The 20,220-nt window shown below is 45.0% G+C and overlaps 2 protein-coding genes across 2 annotated transcripts; one reads left to right on the plus strand and one right to left on the minus strand.

The window, feature by feature from the left end:
• Nucleotides 1–9: 9 nt before the first annotated feature.
• Nucleotides 10–3,922, plus strand: LOC135349332 (L-asparaginase 1-like). Its single transcript, XM_064547858.1, has 11 exons — nt 10–263; nt 317–437; nt 595–832; nt 1,046–1,129; nt 1,188–1,314; nt 1,366–1,478; nt 1,614–1,805; nt 2,540–2,773; nt 2,898–3,157; nt 3,513–3,684; nt 3,738–3,922. Exons 1-11 carry the CDS (start codon nt 134–136, stop codon nt 3,753–3,755), a joined length of 1,689 nt encoding a protein of 562 aa, XP_064403928.1. The 5' UTR covers nt 10–133; the 3' UTR covers nt 3,756–3,922.
• LOC135349327 (serine-rich adhesin for platelets-like) lies at nt 3,871–20,207 on the minus strand. Its single transcript, XM_064547853.1, has 8 exons — nt 19,766–20,207; nt 19,155–19,315; nt 18,669–19,094; nt 17,816–18,082; nt 17,530–17,596; nt 5,611–17,448; nt 5,275–5,484; nt 3,871–5,119 (listed from the first exon to the last, which is right to left on the minus strand). The coding sequence occupies exons 1-8, from the start codon at nt 20,012–20,014 to the stop codon at nt 3,986–3,988; spliced, it is 14,352 nt and encodes a 4,783-aa protein (XP_064403923.1). The 5' UTR covers nt 20,015–20,207; the 3' UTR covers nt 3,871–3,985.
• Nucleotides 20,208–20,220: the final 13 nt, after the last annotated feature.

Genomic DNA, 20,220 nt, shown 5'->3' on the forward strand with positions numbered 1-20,220 from the left:
TTTCCCCTTTCAAGCACACGCACACCTTCAACACACCCCAGTAAAAAAACAAAAGTTAATTAAAAGTTAGCTAACAACAGCTACAGAGCTAGAGAAGTACTGTATCATATATCCAGATCTAGCTCTTATAATTATGAGTGAGTTTATTTGGAAGAAAAGCTCTCGCTTGGGCGCTGATGTACCAACTGATTCCACTAATGCCAAGAAGGTGCTGGTCATCTACACCGGGGGCACCATCGGCATGAAGTGGAGCAAGGACAATGGTGAGTGCACAATGGTTGCAGCTAGCTCACTACCCTCGCCCTGTACTGCACAGGCTATCAACCTGCTCAGAACTACCTGGAGAAGAAGATACAAAGCAATCCGTTTCTGTGTGACCCAGATGTAGGCCCTGTGCAGTGGGAGGATATGGGGGACCTGCGCCCAATGGCTCTACCGTACGTGAGGGGAGAGGACTGTATTTATAATAGCGCTATCTGTGGTTATAATGCATGAATGTATGGAGATATAGATCTACTGATGATAATAGATTTACTATTGACACTTTTAGATAGCTTCCTTTAGTGAATGGTTTCCTCTCCCTTAACCTTACAGACGGACATTTGAGGGACATCGCATCCTCTACAGCATCCTAGAGTACTCCCCTCTCCTAGACTCTAGCAACCTCTCTATGGAGGACTGGGCTAGGATGGCACGCGATATTGAGCGATACTATTCCAAGTTCCAAGGCTTTGTCATCCTGCATGGCACAGACACGATGGCCTACACTGTCTCTGCCCTCTCATTCATGCTGCAGAACCTCGGCAAACCGGTCGTCATGACTGGGTCTCAGGTACACTATGTGATAACCTATTGAAATCTATTTGTGTTGAGAATGGCCCCCCCGGCCTGGGAAGTTTTGTGGTCCAGTATGGCTTCACTTCAATTGCCTGTCACGTGGTCTCACTGTGACTGTAGCTAGTGGTTGAATTATACTAGGTTTGCATTTCAAGTGAGGTGAAAAGGTTGTACGTGAGTGCTGTAATTATGCACTGACTGTATGCAGGTACCCATCTCAGAGTTGCGCAATGATGCAAGGGACAATATCCTGGGGGCTCTCATTCTGGCTGGTCAATACGTTATACCTGAGGTGAGGGAGAGTTGCTCTGTCAAGTATTCGCTATAAGTACTGGCCACCATTACTGTAGGTCACTGTCTACTTCAACAACAAGTTATACCGTGGCAACAGGGTCACTAAGATGAATTCCAGTGCCTACAATGCCTTTAATTCTCCCAATATACCTCCTCTGGCCACTATTGGCGTTGACATCAGCGGTAAGGCACTGTGAGTGTGTGTGTTTAGGGACTACCCCCACCCCCACACAGTGGAGTGGGACGCTATACAAAGACCTGCCAAACTGGAGAAGTTTAAAGTAAACACTGAAATGAACAACAACGTTGGGATACTGAGGTTCTTCCCTGGCATCACAGCTAGCTCAGTGAGTGCCCTGTGGCTGTGTCCAGTCTACAATGATAGCATTAGTGAAACTACCTATGTAGTTCTTCAGTTGGTTACTCTCTTTACTTTCATTACACGTATCAAAGTATGACTACCACCATCTCCTCATGCACAGATCCGGTCCTTCTTTCAGCCACCCATGGAGGGGGTGGTCCTGCAGACGTATGGGGCTGGGAATATCCCGGATACCTCCTCCCATTCTGATATATTCCAGGTGCTCAAGAGTGCATGTGAGAGGGGTGTGGTCATTGTGAACTGTACCCAATGCAGCCAGGGCACTGTCAGTGAGAGCTACGCAGGAGGAATCGTGAGCACACAACACACAACACACACACACACACACACACACAACACACACACACACACACACACACACACACAACACACTCACACACACACACACACACACACACTCACACACACACACACACACACACACACACACACACACACACACACACAACACACTCACACACACACACACACACACACACACACACTCACACACACACACACACACACACACACACACACACACACACACACACACACACACTCACACACACACACACACACACACACACACACACACACACACACACACACACACACACATGCTGTCTATTAATTAATAGGGATTGTCGCTTCCATTCTAGAAAAGGCATGGGATAGCTTTAGATAGCTAATTTTATATTTTTGAGCGCTCACAACTGGAGTTAGGATTGTGCGTTTTCACAATAACAAAATGCATTGTGTGGCCCTTTGAAAGGCATATCTAATGATGTGTTTACATCAGTGATTGCTTTCAGTTTCAAAATGGAACATTTTTGACAAAAAAGTAATTTGTCTGAAGTGGGCCTATATTTTGATAGCTGAGTGCTAGTAACTTGAGAAAGGATGTATTTTGTTGCCCTAATTAGAAATACCTGTTTATTCATGTGATATCATTGCTTTTGAGTAGAAATATTCATAAATCCTCCACACACACACACACACACACACACACACACACACACACACACACACGTTGTGTATACACAGAAGCTTCGGCAGGCTGGAGTGGTGCCGGGTGCTGACATGACCACTGAGGCTGCCCTAACCAAACTATCTTACCTGCTTGGACAAAAGCTACCACGTGAGGAAATCAAGAAGTGCCTGATTCGTAACATGAGTGGTGAGCTCACTGTCCTGGACTCCACCCAGCACCAGTTCTCCCTGAGGGACTCTGTGTTCCTGGAGACGGTTGCTAAGGCCCTCTCTGTGTCTTCCAGTCAGGTAACAGATCAACTGTTACAAAGGTGTTGTATCTACGCTATAACTAGAGTTCTGGTGGTCCAAATTCAGTGACTATTATTCGACTGCTAACTGTACACCTCACAATACCCCCCACTCTGTGTAGGAAGTGAAGTTACTCCGGAGGACCCTCTTCCCTCCATTGCTGTGTGCTGCTGCTGCTACTGGTGACATTGAGTGTCTACTCTCTCTCAGGAACCAAGGAGGGGACTTCAACCAACCTGACTACAATGGTCGCAGCCCCCTACACGTGGCGGCCAGTCATGGTCACCTGGAGACTGTCAGAATGCTACTCAGCAATGGGGCCTCTGTGCATGTAACAGACATGTTCAACAAGACACCTCTCGACGATGCTATGTCCTTGCAGTGAGTGCTGTGTGTGTGTGTGTGTGAGTGTGTGGGTGTACTATGTGTGTGGGTGTGTGTGTGGGTGGTGTGTGTGTGTGTGTGTGTGTGTGTGTGTGTGTGTGTGTGTGGGTGGGTGGGTGGGTGGGTGGGTGGGTGTGTGAGTGTGTGGGTGTACTATGTGTGTGGGTGTGGGTGTGTGTGTGTGTGTGGGTGGGTGGGTGGGTGTGTGTGTGTGTGTGTGTGTGTGTGTGTGTGTGTGTGTGGGTGGGTGTGTTGGTGGGTGGGTGGGTGTGTGAGTGTGTGGGTGTACTGTGTGTGTGTGTGTGTGTGGGTGTGTGTAGCTCATGCAATGTCTCTCTCTCTCTGCTTGCAGACGTGATGATGTGGTTGGTCTATTACTTCAAACTGGAGCTGAGATGAGGCCATCACGATCCGCTCCAAACTTTCACACCCTCCACACAGACCACACCCCCTTCGGGACCCGGGCTACTAATGATCTAGAGGAGGTGGACAGGGGGGAGTCCCTCGTTAGTGGGCTTGTTATGGTGAGTGAAGATTGTATAGTGATGCAGGTCTTAACATCCTCTCTCCTCTACAGAAGCCAAAGTTCCACTGACAGAAACTCTTTAGCTTATAAAGCTAGCTGACTAACACTGACTCACTTTAGTCACCCTGTACCACCACATGCATATGCTCTTTTATTCAATAATATTTATATTTGTTGACAATGCTGTAATCGTGTATTAAATAATTATGTGATTAAAAAAATTGTTGCTGCAATAATTAATTAAAAATCTTTGAACTATAATTATACGGGGAACATGAATGAAATTAGTGTTCAGTTAATTAGAGAGTTGTCAATTGTTCTGAGCGTTTGATAATTCCTCCGCCCATCAGCTGTTGCTCTGGCGGCCGTCTCTGCTGCTGATCGTACGTAGTCCCCCTAGGCTGATATTGCCCTCCGCGGCCTGAAGGCGTTCGATGAAACAAGTCAGAACCAGCTTCTCTTGTTCGAGTAGCACCATAGTCGGATGATGACAGCACTTGTACTCGGGGATCTTGGAGGGATCTCCTCCTGCGTTCGTCGTCTATGAGTCTCTGTCTCTGCAGCTCCCTCTGTTTGCTTAGCTCCCTCCCTTTGGCTTGCTCTCTTGCGTGCTGTCGAATGAACTTATCATCAGAGGAGGGAGAAACAGAGCCGTGTCTGTCTATCCTCACCGGCATGTCTACGTCCTCATCAATGTCTCTGTTCTGGAACACCAACTCTCTATTTAAGTTATCAATGCTTCCATTGAGATGATCTGAACTGCGGCGTACTCCAGACTTCCCTCTTCTGCCTCCCTGACGAGTTAGACTGAGATTATCAGCTGATGGGAAAATGAGATTGTCTCTGTCGCTAGCCTCGAATGAATCGCTACTAGTGCTACCAGCGTTGCCGTTAGTGATAATGCCGATATACCTCTCGTTGAAGTTATCCACGTCCAGTGATCCACTTTGCTCAGGAACAGTTTCCAATGTCATAGCGTATCCTTGAGACAGGGGGTTGATATCCTGTTTCCCTTTCCTGCCCACTCCTAATCGTCTGGAGGTAACCCCCGCGTCCATGGGGAGGGCGTCAGGCATCACCATTCCCCCTGAGGTGATATTGAATGGGCTGTCGACGGGAATGCCAGAGCTGCTGCCATGGCTAGAGTTGAGACTGAACATGGAGGACATGGGTGTCACCGGTGGAGGCATACTAGGGAAGAACCCAATGCCCTCACTGCCATTGCCCAGCATATCGTTGGACGCTGGGTAGTTGTCAATTTGAGAGAGTGGGGTTAGTCCGAGTGAGAGGTAGGCTTGGGTTGGATCCTCGCTGAACTGTAGGTCAATCAGTTCATCTTCTTCGTACTCAGCATAGGGACTGGTTCGACTGCTGGCCCCGGTATGGTAGGAGGAGGCAGGCATGTCCGTCCCAGTGGACTCATAGAACGAGTGCTGCACAGAGGAGAGAGAGGGGGATAAGGGTATTACATGCTACTGTTAGGTGATTTACAAGAAGCGTACATGATTATTACATGATTATTATTTTACTACATGATTATTACAAGTATATGTATGGAAATTGGCCAAATAATAGTAGTTGAACTCACCTTTACAGCTTGCTTTGCCATGTGAGGGGGTGGTCTGCCATACTGTGAGTGGTCCTTGATGAGTGGTCGTCCTGAGTGCCCACTCATGATACCATCATCTCCAGTGCCAGAGTGATAGATGTGGTGGTTAGGGATGAGGTCTATACTTGACTCAATCTGACTATAGTGGTTGGCATGGTGAAGGGGAACAATGTCGATGGGGCTCATCTCCTGTACAGAGGGGAGGAGGGTAATTAAGCTAGGTATACAATCAGCCATGCATACACAGGTATAGTAAATACAACCATGCAGTATGCATGCACGGAGGTAGTTGTTGCGAATCTACTAATGACTTACCACATTCTCTTCTTCACCAAACCAGAAGTCAGAGGCCCTGGACGATGGCCTGTGGCCAGTGTTGGGAGCGTAGCGTCTTTTCTTGTTCCTCTTTAGGACGTACCGAATGACGAATACAAGGACTACTGCTAGGAGTAAGAGGATGACAACACCCATGCCACCACCAATAGCGGCAACAGGCACAGGCACATCAGCACTTGGGGTATCTTCTACATCTGAGGGCGTTGTTGTGTCTTGAGTGGTTGGCGGTGTTGTGTCTTGAGTGGTTGGCGGTGTTGTGCCTTGAGTGGGCGATGGTGTTGTGCCTTGAGTGGGCGATGGTGTTGTGTCTTGAGTGGTTGGCGGTGTTGTGTCTTGCGTGGGCGATGGTGTTGTGTCTTGCGTGGGCGATGGTGTTGTGTCTTGCGTGGGCGATGGTGTTGTGTCTTGCGTGGGCGATGGTGTTGTGCCTTGCGTGGGCGGTTGTATTGTGCCTTGAGTAGTCCCAGTGGGTGTCTCCGTGTGTGAGACTATCGGGGTTTCAGTAAGTCCAGGAGTAGTTGTCTGTATTACTGCTTGTGTCGAGCTGCTGGTTGCAGAAGATGTCTCAACTGCAGTAGAGATGACACTGGTTGTTGAAGATTCTGTGGTGGGAGTTGGTACAATATTACTGGTAGTAGTCGCTATTATAACCGTGTCTGTTGAGGTTACTTGTAGCATTTGTGTAGCAGCAGATTCACTTGAAATCATCGTTGAGATTGGGTTAACACTCATCGTAGATGTTGTGCCTGGGTCTGAGATTGTGGAAACAATTGACGACAGAGTTGCACTAGTGGATTGTACACTGGAGGATGATGACATGCTAGACAATATAGTTGTACTTGGGGATGGAGTTACGCTTGAGGATGGAGCTGCGCTTGAGGATGGAGCTGCGCTTGAGGGTGGAGCTGCGCTTGAGGATGGAGCTGCGCTTGAGGATGGAGCTGCGCTTGAGGATGGAGCTGCGCTTGAGGATGGAGCTGCGCTTGAGGGTGGAGCTGCGATTGAGGATGGCGACATGCTTGATGATACAGTTGCACTGGTCAATGCTGGCACACTAAGGGATGGCGACATGCTTGACGAAACAGTTGCACTGGTCAATGCTGGCACACTAGGAGATGGCGACATGCTTGAAGATACTGTTACACTGGTCGATGCTGGCACACTAGGAGATGGCGACATGCTTGACGATACAGTTGCACTGGTCGATGCTGGCACACTAAGGGATGGCGACATGCTTGACGATACAGTTGCACTGGTCGATGCTGGTACACTAGGAGATGGCGACATGCTTGAAGATACAGTTGCACTGGTCGATGCTGGCACACTAAGGGATGGCGACATGCTTGACGATACAGTTGCACTGGTCGATGCTGGTACACTAGGAGATGGCGACATGCTTGAAGATACAGTTGCACTGGTCGATGCTGGCACACTAAGGGATGGCGACATGCTTGAAGATACAGTTGCACTGGTCGATGCTGGCACACTAAGGGATGGCGACATGCTTGAAGATACAGTTGCACTGGTCGATGCTGGCACACTAAGGGATGGCGACATGCTTGAAGATACAGTTGCACTGGTCGATGCTGGCACACTAAGGGATGGCGACATGCTTGAAGATACAGTTGCACTGGTCGATGCTGGTACACTAGGAGATGGCGACATGCTTGAAGATACAGCTGCACTGGTCGATGCTGGTACACTAGGAGATGGCGACATGCTTGAAGATACTGTTGCACTGGTCGATGCTGGTACACTAGGAGATGGCGACATGCTTGAAGATACAGTTGCACTGGTCGATGCTGGTACACTAGGAGATGGCGACATGCTTGACGATACAGTTGCACTGGTCGATGCTGGCACGCTAAGGGATGGCAACATGCTTGAAGATACAGTTGCACTGGTCGATGCTGGTACACTAGGAGATGGCGACATGCTTGACGATACAGTTGCACTGGTCGATGCTGGCACACTAAGGGATGGCGACATGCTTGACGATATTGTTGCACTTGGTGATGGAGTTACGCTTGGTGATGGAGTCACGCTTGGGGATGGAGTCACGCTTGGGGATGGAGTTATGCTTGGTGATGGAGTCACGCTTGGTGATGGTGTAGTCATTGGAGCAGAACAAGACTCATTGACATCAGTGAATGGTATTGTAACAACCACCTCAGCATTAATGCTAGCAACAGTTGACAGTGTGAAGCTACCAATCTCTACCCCGATCTCCACCACCAAAATGAGGGACAAGTTGAAGCTTGTGGTGAAATTCCCTGGAATATATTTGCTGAATGCAGCAGTACCGCTCTCACCACTTGGTTCCAGAACATCAATCACCTCTAATCCACCGTAGTCCTCAGTCTCAGAACTTCCAATGAAGTCATCAAACTCAGACTGGAATCTGCTGTCAGTTGACTTGAACACGAGAGCCAGTCTCACTGTACCATCCAGCGGCACCTCTCCACTTCCCACACGAGTCACACTACCCTCAATCACAAGCTCACACAGATGACTCGTATTCACTGAAGGTGGACGAAAGAAGGGTATGATTGTTAAGTTTGCATTGAAGCTGAAGTCCAGAGCTGTTTTCTCGATAGTATTGAAATCTGAAACATCAACATCTCCCAAGTCCCCAGTGGTGTTCCTGATCATTTGTCCAAGTGGCGTTGAGAATTTGTACACTTCTGCAGCGAGGTACTCGAGCAGCAAGTACTGATCCCTCAGGTCAACACATCCATCGTCGTTTAGATCAAACTTTGAACCTGCTCCGACTGATCGTCTATCTCTTGTAGATAGGGCGGAGCTGACCTTTGCACTACGTCTACGTCTGTTCCCACCTCCTGTTATCCTGAACTGCACTTGACTGGCTGCAAACGATTGGCTGAGTGAAATATCCGTCAGGGACACATTTGCCTCAGACAAGTAGGAGACGTTCACAGACAGATTAACCATTCCTGGCACATCCATCACCTCAAATGTTAGTACTGCTAGCTCTGTTAGACCTTGGGCTCCACTGTTCAGCACTCCTCCAAACTGCACCGTCTTATCGCCCTGGGGCACAAATGACAAGGAACCATTTCGCCAGTTGCTTCCTTGTTCACCACCCATCAATTTCAGAGGGGAGTTGTTAGAAGTAGTACACTCATAATGCAGCTCAAGTCCGTACACCCCCAATCGATTATTAGGAGCATTGAATCGCAGTGGTAGTTTAAGTATAACCCCAGGTTCTAGTGTTGGTATGGGGGGTCCAGTAGTGCTGCCCACATCAAAGCCATTCACCTCTGGCTTCAGATTACTAGCGAATGTTGTGGAATTGCTTACAGTTCCAGCATTTGCAGTCACAGTGAAGTAGGAGTTTCTTAACAGTCTAATGGTTCCCGGGCGTGTTAGCTCAACCGTAGAGTCATCATCAATGGAGAATTGGATAAGATTGTCATAGAGAGGCCTACCATTCTCGAAGGTGTGTGGTAGCAGCGTGCCGTCATCAAGCACAACAGAGCAGTCGAGATAATAGTCATTGTCTTGCAGTCCAGCTGACATGAATATATCATCAATTTCTTGCACCTCGAGAGGCATTGAACCAATTTGCAGTGTTAAATTGTCAGATATAATTGAATCGTTAATAGCATAGCCGTTCAAGCTCACAGCTGAGACCTCATTGGTCAAATTACTCAGAACATTATCCACCAGTTGACCAGCTGTTGCTGTGACTCGTACATGGTCAGTGATCACATGATCAGTGTTGTTATTAAGAAAGCGAAGATATGCACGCACTATCACACTCTGATATACATCACTGTCTCCTATACTGCGAATCTCCGTTACGCTTATGTCGGATGGACCGTATCTCGGATAGGCCCTCAGGAAAAAGTTTGTAGACACAATTTTGATAATCAACGTTTTATTCAGCACTTCACTACCAAGGGTATAGTATACAATTACAGCTGCTGTATCACCAAAGCCACTGCCGTTCACCAGTATTATGTTGTTATCCTGCTTCATCAGCTGTGGCCCTACAGATGTGGTAGCCTCACTAGTGACATCAACACTGACATTATCAGCGTAGATCAGACGGGCTGTAATAGTAGCGGACGTGGGCACACCGAGGACAATAGAGATATCGTCCAATGAGGTTAAAGATGATGAGGAGATAGTGACAACCAGAGAAGGCATTTCGCTGAACGGGGAGAACGTTTTGTTATCATTGAGTGTCAGACTATAACTAGTACAGTTGGTTCCTCCACTAGCCCACACTGAGAGTATATCAAAGCTGTCAACTGGTTGTGGGAATGTATAATTACTAGCGCTGACATTTTCTTGCGGGAGCATGATCCACCAATCAACACCGTCCTCTTCAGTGAGCAGGAGGGTGTGGTTATCACTGAACTGTACCACAGCAGAGAGATACAGTCTCGAGTTCACATACTGGAAATTTTGCTCTAATATCACGGACAATTCATCGTTGGTTCTTGTAACTGCTATACCACTAAAGGCGAACACGTCCAGAAAGGTTGGTACAACCGAAACATTGGACACAAAGATAGTAACAGATCCTGACAATGATGGAACAGAGATGTTGGCATTACCCGGTTGTAATCCTTGCACTAAACCAGTAGTTGAGATAGTAGCTATTACCGTGTCTTCTGGATCTACTTCAAGCCGGGAGGCCAATAAAGACGTTACGCTGATGGAGGTAGTCTCAACAACCCCTGCACTAATGTTTGTCCTTATTGCCAGCTGTGTCCGTTGGTAACTGGTTCCACTGCACACTGAACAAGTTTCTATTACATTCAGCACCTCATCTTGAGCGGTGATAGTGATCTCACGAGACGCTTGCCATACTTTGAGTGGCAGACTCACATTTGCATTGTCAGCATTCAGGATGATGTCTGTCTGTGGAGCACCCCCTGTCTCAGAGCCATTAAAGAAAAAGTGCGAACAATTTGTCACATGAACAATTTCCGAGTTGCTTGAACAGCTATCAATTGAGATGCTATTAAATTCACCGTTTTCAGTGAATTTCAGCATTGTTATTGGGAAGTAGTGAGTGTCTGAAGTGAGGGTGGCAATATTGACTACCTCATTCTCGGTGGTGTATGCAAACAGCTGCATCATTGCAGGTCTTGTACGCAGAGTCAGCTGTCCAACCTTATCGACAATATTGCTTCCATTGACGGCATTAATGAATCGGAACTGTGGAGCAAGGTCCGTTTGATTGGTTAGTTCCAACCGTAGTACCTCACAGCTGACTTGTACATCACTAGTAGGATTCATTATCCTGAGAGAGAACAACTCTTCCTGTGCAAAGTTTGTTGAGCTAGCATTCCCATTGTCGTAGATTCTTAAGCCGGTAATGGACAGTCTTGTTTGGTTGTTCTCATCAAAGAAACTGGCCACCCTACTCCAAATGAATGGTGAGATAGTATCTTTAAACAGAGCACCTTTAACAGTGCAGTCCACGCTGAAGGTTAAGACTCGAGTGTTGAATGTAGCGTAGACTGGAATACTGACTTGTTCCACTGTTCTGATTGGTCGCTGAGGGAGTACCATAAACACATTACTAGTCAACACTTGCTCCAGCCAAGGCATTAGCTGTAAAGTGACAGAACAGCTAGGTACACTCTGTCCACTAACATATACATTAAGAGTGGCTGTTTGCATCTCTTCTGTAAATATGCTGTATAAATCAATCCTAGTCTTGCAGACACCAGATTCATCAGACGAGGAACAGCTGTAGTTAGAATCAGCTGATTCCACACTAAACAGTATCTCCACACCAGTGAAGGTATTGAACACGGAGTCCCTAGCTTGAGCAGCAACCTGTATAACAGGTTCATCAGGCCAAATCAAGTTATTGCTGACGGCACAATCACTGACGGTCATGGGTAGTATTGGTTGCCTCTCACTGAGACTAGCCACACCCACCACACCCCCTAACGAGGCTCTCACTTCCCTCACACCCTCCAGCGAGGACACTAGATTATTGTACGATACAGAATAATTGAGTCCATCCTTGCTCTCAGGTTGTAGGGGATCAACAATAAATCCCGCCACTCCCACGTCCACAGTGATGGGGGCAACTGGGTCCAGTCTCGAGTAGTTCATAGGAGGATAGGGACAGGGGGAGGGGCTTGGAGTGGGTGTTGCAACGACACTGGTGGATGGTTGGATGGTTGAAGTTGGAATTATATTGCTCGTCACATTCATTTGAATGGAGGTTGCATTGCCTGTCAAAGAAGGTGTCATGGAGATGATTACTGATGATGCATTGAGTTGTGTGGAGGTCAGTAACATAGTGGTATTGATAAGTGTAATGCTCCTCACTACTGTTGCATTGGGTGTGGGCGTGGGCGTGGGTGTCAGAGCAGTAGTATTAGTGGCTGCTGCTGTTGAACTGGCGAAAGCAGAGGGGGACGGAGTCACTGATAAGGAAACAGAGCTAGCGACTGAACTTATGACTGGAGTCTCACTGAGGACAGGACTCATCCCAGAACCAGAACCAAACATATCATCTGGCGTAGGGGTTGGAGTTGCCGATAAAATGGTTGAAGTTAAACTTGTAGCAGAGGGGGTGATTATACTCTCAATAGATGATGTCAATAGCATTGTGGATGATGTATTTCCAGCGACCATTGTCCCTGAGATAGCAACTTGTGTTGAGGATACATTTTCTAGCAGTACAGAGCTAGTAGCAGTTGGAGTTGCCGATAAAATTGCAGAAGTTAAACTTGTAGCAGAGGGGGTGATTAGTATACTCTCAATAGATGACGTCAACAGCATTGTGGATGATGTATTTCCAGCTACCACTGTCCTTGAGATAGCAGCTTGTGTTGAGGATACATTTACTAGCAGTACAGAGCTAGTAGCAATTGGAGTTGCCGATAAAATTGCAGAAGTTAAACTTGTAGCAGAGGGGGTGATTAGTATACTCTCAGTAGATGACGTCAACAGCATTGTGGATGATGTATTTCCAGCAACCATTGTCGTTGAGATAGCAGCTTGTGTTGAGGATACATTTTCTAGCAGTACAGAGCTAGTAGCAGTTGGAGTGATCCGTACGGTGGAAGTTGAAACTGATGGTGTAATAATCAAGCTTTCAATGGAGGATGTTGCAACTGGAGTCTCGCTGAAGATAGGACTAATTCCAGAACCAGAACCTTCATCTGGCGTAGGGGTTGGAGTTGCCGATAAAAATGTTGCAGTTAAACTTGTAGCAGAGGGAGTGATTAATATATTCTCAATAGATGACGTCAACAGCATTGTGGATGATGTATTTCCAGCGACCATTGTCCTTGAGATAGCAGCTTGTGTTGAGGATACATTTTCTAGCAGTACAGAGCTAGTAGCAATTGGAGTTGCCGATAAAATTGCAGAAGTTAAACTTGTAGCAGAGGGGGTGATTAATATACTCTCAATAGATGACGTCAACAGCATTGTGGATGATGTATTTCCAGCTACCACTGTCCTTGAGATAGCAGCTTGTGTTGAGGATACATTTACTAGCAGTACAGAGCTAGTAGCAATTGGAGTTGCCGATAAAATTGCAGAAGTTAAACTTGTAGCAGAGGGGGTGATTAATATACTCTCAATAGATGACGTCAACAGCATTGTGGATGATGTATTTCCAGCTACCACTGTCCTTGAGATAGCAGCTTGTGTTGAGGATACATTTACTAGCAGTACAGAGCTAGTAGCAATTGGAGTTGCCGATAAAATTGCAGAAGTTAAACTTGTAGCAGAGGGGGTGATTAATATACTCTCAATAGATGACGTCAACAGCATTGTGGATGATGTATTTCCAGCTACCACTGTCCTTGAGATAGCATCTTGTGTTGAGGATACATTTACTATCAGTACAGAGCTAGTAGCAATTGGAGTGATCCGTACGGTGGAAGTTGAAACCATTGATGGTGTGATAATCAAGCTTTCAATGGAAGATGTTGCAACGGGAGTCTCACTAAAAATAGGACTAATCTCAAAACCAGAACCTTCATCTGGCGTAGGGGTTGGAGTTGCCGATAAAAATGTAGAAGTTAAACTTGTAGCAGAGGGGGTGATTAATATACTCTCAATAGATGACGTCAACAGCATTGTGGATGAATTTCCAGCGACCATTGTCCTTGAGATAGCTGCTTGTGTTGAGGATACATTTTTTAGCAGTACAGAGCTAGTAGCAATTGGAGTTGCCGATAAAAATGTGGAAGTTAAACTTGTAGCAGAGGGGGTGATTAAAATACTCTCAATAGATGACGTCAACAGCATTGTGGATGAATTTCCAGCGACCATTGTCCTTGAAATAGCTGCTTGTGTTGAGGATACATTTTCTAGCAGTACAGAGCTAGTAGCAATTGGAGTTGCCGATAAAAATGTGGAAGTTAAACTTGTAGCAGAGGGGATGATTAAAATACTCTCAATAGATGACGTCAACAGCATTGTGGATGAATTTCCAGCGACCATTGTCCTTGAGATAGCTGCTTGTGTTGAGGATACATTTTCTAGCAGTACAGAGCTAGTAGCAATTGGAGTTGCCGATAAAAATGTGGAAGTTAAACTTGTAGCAGAGGGGATGATTAAAATACTCTCAATAGATGACGTCAACAGCATTGTGGATGAATTTCCAGCGACCATTGTCCTTGAGATAGCTGCTTGTGTTGAGGATACATTTTCTAGCAGTACAGAGCTAGTAGCAATTGGAGTTACCGATAAAAATGTGGAAGTTAAACTTGTAGCAGAGGGGGTGATTAAAATACTCTCAATAGATGACGTCAACAGCATTGTGGATGAATTTCCAGCTACCATTGTCGTTGAGATAGCAGCTTGTGTTGAGGATACATTTACTATCAGTACAGAGCTAGTAGCAATTGGAGTTGCCGATAAAAATGTGGAAGTTAAACTTGTAGCAGAGGGGGTGATTAAAATACTCTCAGTAGATGATGTCAACAGCATTGTGGATGATGTATTTCCAGCTACCATTGTCCTTGAAATAGCTGCTTGTGTTGAGGATAAATTTTCTAGCAGTACAGAGCTAGTAGCAATTGGAGTTGCCGATAAAAATGTGGAAGTTAAACTTATAGCAGAGGGGGTGATTAATATACTCTCAATAGATGACGTCAACAGCATTGTGGATGAATTTCCAGCGACCATTGTCCTTGAGATAGCAGCTTGTGTTGAGGATACATTTTCTAGCAGTACAGAGCTAGTAGCAGTTGGAGTTACTGATAAAATGTTAGAAGTTAAACTTGTAGCAGAGGGAGTGATTAATATACTCTCAATAGATGACGTCAACAGCATTGTGGATGAATTTTCAGCGACCATTGTCCTTGAGATGGCTGCTTGAGTTGAGGATACATTTTCTAGCAGTACAGAGCTAGTAGCAGTTGGAGTTGCCAATAATAATGTAGAAGTTAAACTTGTAGCAGAGGGAGTGATTAATATACTCTCAATAGATGACGTCAACAGCATTGTGGATGAATTTCCAGCTACCATTGTCGTTGAGATAGCAGCTTGTGTTGAGGATACATTTTCTAGTAGTACAGAGCTAGTAGCAATTGGAGTTACCGATAAAATGTTAGAAGTTAAACTTGTAGCAGAGGGGGTGATTAAAATACTCTCAATAGATGACGTCAACAGCATTGTTGATGATGTATTTCCAGCGACCATTGTCCTTGAGATAGCAGCTTGTGTTGAGGATACATTTTCCAGCAGTACAGAGCTAGTAGCAATTGGAGTTGGCGATAAAATGTTAGAAGTTAAACTTGTAGCAGAGGGGGTGATTAATATACTCTCAATAGATGACGTCAACAGCATTGTGGATGATGTATTTCCAGCTACCATTGTCGTTGAGATAGCAGCTTGTGTTGAGGATACATTTTCTAGCAGTACAGAGCTAGTAGCAGTTGGAGTTGCCGATAAAATGTTAGAAGTTAAACTTGTAGCAGAGGGGGTGATTAAAATACTCTCAATAGATGACGTCAACAGCATTGTGGATGATGTATTTCCAGCTACCATTGTCGTTGAGATAGCAGCTTGTGTTGAGGATACATTTTCTAGCAGTACAGAGCTAGTAGCAGTTGGAGTTGCCGATAAAATGTTAGAAGTTAAACTTGTAGCAGAGGAGGTGATTAAAATACTCTCAATAGATGACGTCAACAGCATTGTGGATGATGTATTTCCAGCTACCATTGTCGTTGAGATAGCTGCTTGTGTTGAGGATACATTTTCTAGCAGTACAGAGCTAGTACCAGTTGGAGTTGCCAATAAAATGCTAGAAGTTAAACTTGTAGCGGAGGGGGTGATTAAAATACTCTCAATAGATGACGTCAACAGCATTGTGGATGATGTATTTCCAGCTACCATTGTCGTTGAGATAGCAGCTTGTGTTGAGGATACATTTTCTAGCAGTACAGAGCTAGTACCAGTTGGAGTTGCCGATAAAAATGTAGAAGTTAAACTTGTAGCAGAGGGGGTGATTAGTATACTCTCAATAGATGACGTCAACAGCATTGTGGATGATGTATTTCCAGCTACCATTGTCGTTGAGATAGCTGCTTGTGTTGAGGATACATTTTCTAGTAGTACAGAGCTAGTAGCAATTGGAGTTACCGATAAAAATGTAGAAGTTAAACTTGTAGCAGAGGGGGTGATTAAAATACTCTCAATAGATGACGTCAACAGCATTGTTGATGATATATTTCCAGTGACCATTGTCCTTGAGATAGCTGCTTGTGTTGAGGATACATTTTCTAGCAGTACAGAGCTAGTAGCAATTGGAGTTGCCGCTAAAAATGTAGAAGTTAAACTTGTAGCAGAGGAGGTGATTAAAATACTCTCAGTAGATGACGTCAACAGCATTGTGGATGAATTTCCAGCGACCATTGTCCTTGAGATGGCTGCTTGTGTTGAGGATACATTTTCTAGCAGTACAGAGCTAGTAGCAGTTGGAGTTGCCAATAAAAATGTAGAAGTTAAACTTGTAGCAGAGGGGGTGATTAAAATACTCTCAATAGATGACGTCAACAGCATTGTGGATGATGTATTTCCAGCTACCATTGTCGTTGAGATAGCAGCTTGTGTTGAGGATACATTTTCTAGCAGTACAGAGCTAGTAGCAGTTGGAGTTGCCGATAAAATGTTAGAAGTTAAACTTGTAGCAGAGGGGGTGATTAAAATACTCTCAATAGATGACGTCAACAGCATTGTGGATGATGTATTTCCAGCTACCATTGTCGTTGAGATAGCAGCTTGTGTTGAGGATACATTTTCTAGCAGTACAGAGCTAGTACCAGTTGGAGTTGCCGATAAAAATGTAGAAGTTAAACTTGTAGCAGAGGGGGTGATTAAAATACTCTCAGTAGATGATGTCAACAGCATTGTGGATGATGTATTTCCAGCTACCATTGTCGTTGAGATAGCAGCTTGTGTTGAGGATACATTTTCTAGCAGTACGGAGCTAGTAGCAGTAGGAGTGATCCGTACGGTGGAAGTTGAAACTGATGATGTAATAATCAAGCTTTCAATGGAGGACGTTGCAACTTGAATCTCACTGAAGAGGGGAGTAATCCCAAAACCAGAACCATCATCTGGCGTATGTCTTGCCGACCGGGCTGTGGTTATTGGCTCAGTACAAGGTTCATCACAGTCAGCTCTTAAGTCAAGACAAAACTGTTCACACACTCGAAAATCTTGGATACTAAACATAATAGCTCTCTCTTGGAAATCGGTCATTGTCAGTCGTACTTGACTTGCACGATAGTATGTCTCTAAGGGAATATCGGAATCACCCGGTAGAGGCCGAGAATTGTCATCAGTGCCAGTAAGCTGTGCATGGGATAATAGAGTAATCAAAATAACAACTAATGGTATCTACTGCAATAATAATTATGGAAAATACACACTTACATAGAACTCCAGTTGCTGTGCCCCTGGGCTGTACTGTAAGCAGGTGATGTCATAAGGTGTTGAGAGTCTGGGGGAGAAAGGAAACAATGTCATCATGTGATTATCTCGAGGTGAAATTTGATGCTATACACAGTGCGAACATTTCTAGCATGCCTATATAGGCACTAGGGAATATCCAGCTGTATTATTGACAGTGTAATGCACAGTATCAGTTTGGCCTTTGATAATTAGGAGAATCACAAAACAGATGTGTGCTGGCTACGGACGAGTGCATTAGTCCACTTACGGTTGATTGGGTGATATCCCAAAGGCACTCGAGCAGTTGAGAGCAAAGTGCTGCAATGATATCCACGCATTACTGCTAGTCTGAAAGAACTCCAGTGTGGCACGAGTGGGGAGTTCTGAGGTGAAGGAAATGAACATTTTGGAGAGGGGGGTGGGGTTGGTAAAACCAAGTGTTGTCATGACAGGGGTAGCTCCCGGGTCGGACGACCAAATTGTATCATCGGAATCGTCAGCCAGGAAATCCGACACTGCAGCTGAGAGTTGGAACCTGTGTGCATGCATGGCCATGGGAATTAAACGATAAATGTTTTCCAGGTGTGATATTCATGGTCTATCGTCACAGATAATTGGGCAGCAAATATGTATGTAGCCACTGCAACATTCCTTGCAACACACACTTTAGTACTATGTGGTCAAATACACCAGACCTTGAACTAATGAGCCGTAAAGGGTTGAACACAAATACTTGTACATATATGTAGTTTTCCGTTGGTGTGGTAATAACATTGAGGTATCGACCAACCAGCTAGTACATTCATGACTATACAGCAGGCACCACGGTTATGGTGCCAATGACTCGTGAATAAACTTATATGTACATTAAATAAGGCTTGATATGAACAACACCTAATAGTCCATGAACCTGATATTGCCACTAGAAGCATCTCATGCACTAGGTCGATCAGCTGAAGTGCCTAACATCTTAATTAAGCTGCTCATTTATTGAATGCAATAGACACAGCAACTGAACACTGTATAAGGCTACCCTACACGAGTGTGTGACTTCCCTCTCCCACTATTATTGTAATTTGATCACTAATTATTTACACAAGGATGTGTATTAAATTAATCACCTGTCAATTGTGTCAGTTGTGTTAGTCTCGTTTACACAAGTGTCCATCAATGAGATCTCTGAGCCAGAGGGGCAAAGGCATTGCGGTAAAAATGGTTCATCTCTTGGTACAATGATTTGGTCTCCATCCATGGCCAGTGGCGGAGTATATATACGGAAATCTTGAATCAAACCAGTGAAGTTGTTTCCAACTGTAACAGAGTCCACAGACGTGCTGCTCGGGAAACCAACAGAGGTTAGTATAGTTGCTTCAGTGTCTATATGAACTGTAGCATTGGTAGCTGGCTTGAATGTGATGTGAACGGCCTTCCACACATCACTTGATTCTCCATTCATCAAAACTATCATACCATTGAAAAGTAGATCCCCACTGTTATCATAGCCAAGGATAATTGAGCTTTCTCCAAGTACAACTTCAAACAACGTCCTATAGAGCAATTATTAATCAAATTTCACTGTGTATATATACAACCATGCATGCACTTACCCTGATTGGGACAATTCTTTATAGAACAGAGTTATAGTGTAGCCGTCACCGAGCTCTTGGGATGAGGGGTAAGAATCACTGGGGACGGAGTAGCTCTGACCACGGAATGAGATGGAGGGAGTTTCTCTGTTGGGGTGAGATTCACTGGAAAACATTAGCATCTGTGGGAAGGTAATAATAATATCTGCAGTGATTTAATTATCCCTAATATCTTACAGATGTGATAGAAATACCTTAAAGGTACTCCTACCTTAGTCTACACAAACAAACCGCTTAAGTATGTTATGTCAGCTATAAGCATTGCACATGCAGCCCCTGGACACACTGATACAACGATGACTATGTGTGTTTGTGTGCTACAGAGTTTTGTTAGCTTGTTATCAGTGACTGACAGCATTCTCACCATGTTCCTATAATAATACTCAGTAATCAATACGGGCCGGGCAAAGTGAATAATGCTCTAGTGTAATTAGATCTAGATACCAACTAGTGTCAGGACTAATGGGTAGATGGTACATGTTTCCACAACTAAATATCTACACTCAGAGTTTAATGAACTCTGTTGCTATACTATTTTAGATTTAGCTAGTGAGATTCATAATGTCACTCACCATTGCTGATGGGTTGCATTGCTGAGGTAGCAATGACTCAAACTGATTGCTAGTACACACATCGGGACAAGACTGGCAGGTGGAGTCTGCATACGTACAACTAACGGGACTGGTCAACATCACTGCTTGAATATTCGACACACACAGACAGAGAACAATCAAAATAACACTCCATTTGGACCTAGCCTTAGTTCTTAGGTATTTGTTATGCAGAGGTGCATGATAACATCTAGTGGTACAGTATTCCATTGTTGCTGTAGCTGTGCAGTTGAATAGCTTGCAGTCACTTGATTAGCAGAACAACAATCTTTGCCTGGTCTCAATTCTTAGCATCTCTCAAAGCACTTCAGTGAACACAGTAAACACAATAGAGTATACTCTAGTCTTGCAAGCAGTTGGGCTTCTGTAACCCTCTCTTTGAGTCAAAGGTAGCTATTATGGGGGAGTGGCTGCTC

The sequence above is a fragment of the Halichondria panicea genome, chromosome 15, assembly GCF_963675165.1.
Source record: "Halichondria panicea chromosome 15, odHalPani1.1, whole genome shotgun sequence".
Taxonomy (NCBI): Eukaryota; Metazoa; Porifera; class Demospongiae; order Suberitida; family Halichondriidae; genus Halichondria; species Halichondria panicea.